Below are 4442 nucleotides of genomic sequence, written 5' to 3'. Positions count from 1 at the left end.
CCCCCTGACATACAGATTTAAAAGTATATGTTGCTTCTCTTGTTTGTCTTCAGGTTAAAAAGGCTTTCTTTGCCTTAGTAGCCAATGGTGTTCGTGCAGCGCCTCTGTGGGAGAGTAAAAAGCAGAGTTTTGTAGGTAAGCAGTGCGTCCCCGGAGAAAAACCTGAAATGGGAAGCCTGAAAAGCAGAAAGCCTAAGGTATTTTAATAGGTGCTGGTTGGAACTCAGCCTAGTAAACAAGTTTCCAAATTAAAGAACATTCTTGCTTTTACATCCAGGTAAGGTAGGGCCGCTAGTAAATTAAAAAATACTCATGTACTTTTATTTTCTTACTTATATTTATTTATTGAGTTTCTTTTGATTCAGCACTTTATTGTCTCTGAAGGTTCCTATGTGCCAGTTCCTGCAGCCAGGGAATGGGGTCCGAGCGGGAGGCTGTGGTCAGACGTATGTCTGTCTGTCAGCCACCTTCGCTCACGTTTACACACCTGTGGCCCATCCCTGCTTGCCCTTAGGTGAACACCTTTTGACAGGGCAAACAAAACGATGTAAGCGTGATAGATACCTTTGCTAAATTATCATCACTGTTAAAAACATCCTGTAATTTACAGTATCTAAACTCCATAGTTTCTCACCTTCTAAGTCATAGCAGACAATGGATGTCGTCTGTCAGTGTGTATCACGTGACTGTGACGCTACCAGCGTGTGTCTGCCCTTCCCCCCATTACAATGTCTGCAGGAAAAGTCCATTTCTCCCTCATCTGTGTAGTCCTGGCATCTGGCACATAGACGGCACTTAATACATAGTGACCGATAAAATCATTGTTTCTAGAATGCTTCTCAGGAAACAATCCCAGTGCCCCCAGAAGGGTCATGCTTCTAGAGCTTTTGGAATACTGTATCTTATTTTAAAGCATTTTAAATTATTTACATGTAGGTCTTTTGTGATGTTTTATAACAATCATTACGTTTTTTCTCATTAAATTGCCAAATGTTGTGATTAATTCCACTTATTATCAGACTTAGTTTCAGCTAAATTTGTGTTATCTCAGTTTGGTGTAGATAATTAACAGATTAATAGTTTTAAATAATATATTACACTGTGCTTGATACATATACTGTAGAAGTTTTCTAGTAAATACTCTTAAGTTTGCCTGTCATTTGAAATTTTCCTTTTATGTTTTCATAGTTTCCTATTTAACACATAATTCTTTGTTCCAGGAATGCTAACAATTACAGATTTCATAAATATACTACATAGATACTATAAATCACCTATGGTAAGTGCCGGAAATCCTTAGGTCAGTGATTGAAGCTGTGTATTTCTATGTATGTGTATTGGGGGAGGGGCGGGGTATACATTTTAAGATGTGTTTTTTTCTTTTTTGGTACGGGGGTGGAAGTGCTGGTGGTTGATTTTTCCAAGTCTGTAGAACGTGCAGGGAACCTCAGTGTAAATCAGTCATATATGTGAAGCTTGAAAAAGGTGGCCTCAGGAAAAATAAAAGGCACCAGCTTCTTTATGCAGCTTTCAGGAATTCTCGGGTTAGTGGACTTCTGCGTGCTTATTTATTGCCTAGATGTCCTGTGTCACTGAATTTAGGGTCTTTAACAGCATTATGGGCGTGTCGTAGTGTCGCGATGCGGCCTGGACCCGGGAATGAAGGCGGCCCCCCACACTACTCTTGCCCAGGTAGCTGTTACCATTGACAGTCTCACTGTTTGAGCTGAGAATGCCACAGGGCTACGTCATGGGCCTGTTGATGGGAGTGCAGTGTGGTTTTAAAGAAGTAAAAAATTATAATTGAAAAAATGCAGTTTTGACGTTTTTCTGCCCGTTAAAAAAAAGACTGCTACTGGCCAACTTTAGTGGCAGGCCTCCCTTGTCCAAATGTTTTATAAGAGCATAGTTTGAAAGCCACATGTGGCCTTTATCTAATAACTCTGATTTCCATGATTCTACCAGCTTGTTTGGTTTTTGATTTTGCTTTTTACTGTGGGGGTGGGGGTGGGGTTTGTTTTTTTGGCAAGAGTAGAGGAAGGACAGAATTGTATATTCTGTTTCTTTAGTACTATTTTGGATATCTAAAAGCTGAAAGACAATCCAGTTAATACTGGTTTTGCATGTAATGGTCAACATTGCCCAATAATTAAATTCCTTCATAAAATGGGAAAATGAGTTTATTTTGAGAGTCTTTGATGTCATTGATCTTCAGATTGGATCATTTCTGATAATCTATCTTAAATTCACTAATTCTTGCTTAGGTTATCTCCAGTCTTATTTTCAAACCTTATTCCTGTTGAATTTTCAGTGAGATTGGGAGCTTAAACTTGAAAGATTTTATATAGCTTCTTTTTAAAAACGTTCTATGGCTCATTTTCCACAAAATGGAAATGAAACTTTTAAACAATTTTCATGTATACGATATTTTGGAAAGAAATGCCCTTTATAATGACAGCTAAGGCTGCTACTTTTCCAGTCAACCAATATATTTACGCAAACAAATGTTAAGTACTAGATACCTTTTTTTTTAAACTATTAAATTTTATACTCAAGTGATGGTTGCTTCTTCTCTGCCTTTCTGCAGTGCCTGGTAGAGTGTTATTCACACTTGGTTTTGGGGGTACTTCTTGTTTTTCCTCGCCTTCTATCCTGACCTAAGTTCTTTCTCTTCCTCCTCCTAACTCCTATTGTAGATACTCTCTAAGGCTTAGGCTTTGGCCCTCTGCATGTCTCTGTGTGGCTTCTCTTCCTTGGAAATCTCAGTCTACTTCCTCAAGTTCACTCTCACCTTCTTCCTCCTGCCCTTGGTCCCTGCAGGTTGAAATTCTCGTCGTTCAGAATCCCGTACCATGTTAGTGATGGGAGAGTCCCCTAGATTAGTCTCCCTGGGGCAGAATTAGTCACTATTTTCTGCTCCTATTAATAACCTCATGGCATTTTTCATCTTGTATTCTGATTAGTAATAGTGCAGTATTTCTCCACTGGGAATGATTTCATCCCCCAGGGGACATTTGACAATGTCTGGAGACATTTTTGGTCACAGCTGGGGGAAGGGCAGGGTGGTTCTACTGGGAATGTGAGAAAGCCTTTTTCCTCTCCCGGCCTTCACTGAGTTTTTGTTGATGTAAAGCCCACCCGTCCTGCAGGGCCTGGCGGAAACCGGCCTCCTTGACAGGTCCCTTACCTGATCTCTGCTCAGCTCTACTTTCTCTGCACCCCTGTACTAAGCCTTTTAGTGTCAGTGGCACTTTTATACAGGACTGTCTTAATGTGGCCTGCCAACTGGACGCAAGCTTTAGGAGGCCAGGCTTTCTCGTTCCAGGTGCCCCCTCTAAGTCCCACTATAATGCAGGTGGATGACGCCGTCAGTGTTTTAAAAGCCGAGTTGGGAGTGGGAGGCTGTAGGAAAGGGTGATGGAGAACTACAGGGCGTTGAGCACCAGGCACTTGACCTCCTGTGTCCTCACAGAAGCTGAAGTCGGAGGGCCTTTCGATCCAGTTGTTTAGGGAGGGAAACAGATTCAGAGAGGTTAAATAACTTGTCCAAGAACAGCACTAAGAAGCGGTAAGGCTGGTGTTGAGATTTGAAACAGAGGTGAAGGCACCCAGGTGACATTGTGTTACACCAGGCCATCTAACCTCCCAGGTGTTTTCCCTTCCGACCTCTGTAAAGCCTGGGTGATACATACAGTCCATGCACCAACTGATCCAACAATTTAATTTTAGCACATGACCTAACCAATTGCCCTTTTAAAATTAGAGATGCTAAAACCCTCTGTACCCTCAAAAAGAAGGAATGAATGTGTATATCCGTGTGTGTTTCAAAATTGAAGTGTATCAGAAATTTTCAAATTCATGAAAGTACAATATGATACTGGTTTATTATGTCTTAAATGTATAAAAGATTTATCTTGAAAGAAATGTAGAGCATTTTGTTTATTTATATTGCCAATCTTTCTGAATTATCTTGTTTCCATCTGCTGAATTACGGGACTCAGCAGTAGTTATGACATAATTTCTTATGTTGTATTAACATTTGTAAATAAGAATGTTTCTTATCTTCAGGTACAGATTTATGAATTAGAGGAACATAAAATTGAAACATGGAGGGGTAAGTACTGTTGGGTGTTTAAAATCTTTTAATATCAGAAAAAAATTCTTAGTGTGTAAAAATATGTTTTAATATCACAGATTCTTTGCTTAATGAGAAACTACATTAATTAAAACATTGATTTCTACCTTAGTTTTGATAGCATGCCACACTATTGTACATATTATCCTCTCTGTTTAATAGAAATGTATAGAAAAGCTGTAGCAAGTCTTTATACTAAAACTGGGAATGAGAAGATGACTAAGCCAACCAGCACTCAGGTCTCTGCTCCACCCCCAGCCACCATTCACTACTAAGTATTACTCCCTCAGAATGTGCCTTTGTGTAG

General features: G+C 39.8%; 1 protein-coding gene across 4 annotated transcripts in view; it reads left to right on the top strand.

Annotated features, from left to right (window-relative positions):
- The window catches only part of PRKAG2 (protein kinase AMP-activated non-catalytic subunit gamma 2), a 234990-nt gene that overhangs the window by 204128 nt on the left and 26420 nt on the right, over positions 1 to 4442 (top strand). For all 4 annotated transcript variants that reach the window (XM_019655404.1, XM_019655403.1, XM_019655405.1 and 1 more), the window contains 3 exons: positions 54 to 135; positions 1221 to 1279; positions 4069 to 4114. In XM_019655404.1, the coding sequence (XP_019510949.1) occupies positions 54 to 135; positions 1221 to 1279; positions 4069 to 4114 (187 nt within the window). The remainder of the gene's footprint in view (positions 1 to 53; positions 136 to 1220; positions 1280 to 4068; positions 4115 to 4442) is intronic.

This window comes from Hipposideros armiger, unplaced genomic scaffold (assembly GCF_001890085.2).
Source record: "Hipposideros armiger isolate ML-2016 unplaced genomic scaffold, ASM189008v1 scaffold_239, whole genome shotgun sequence".
NCBI classification, from domain to species: Eukaryota; Metazoa; Chordata; class Mammalia; order Chiroptera; family Hipposideridae; genus Hipposideros; species Hipposideros armiger.
Note: the sequence above shows the minus strand (reverse complement) of the source record. Positions and strands in the feature narration are given on the sequence as shown.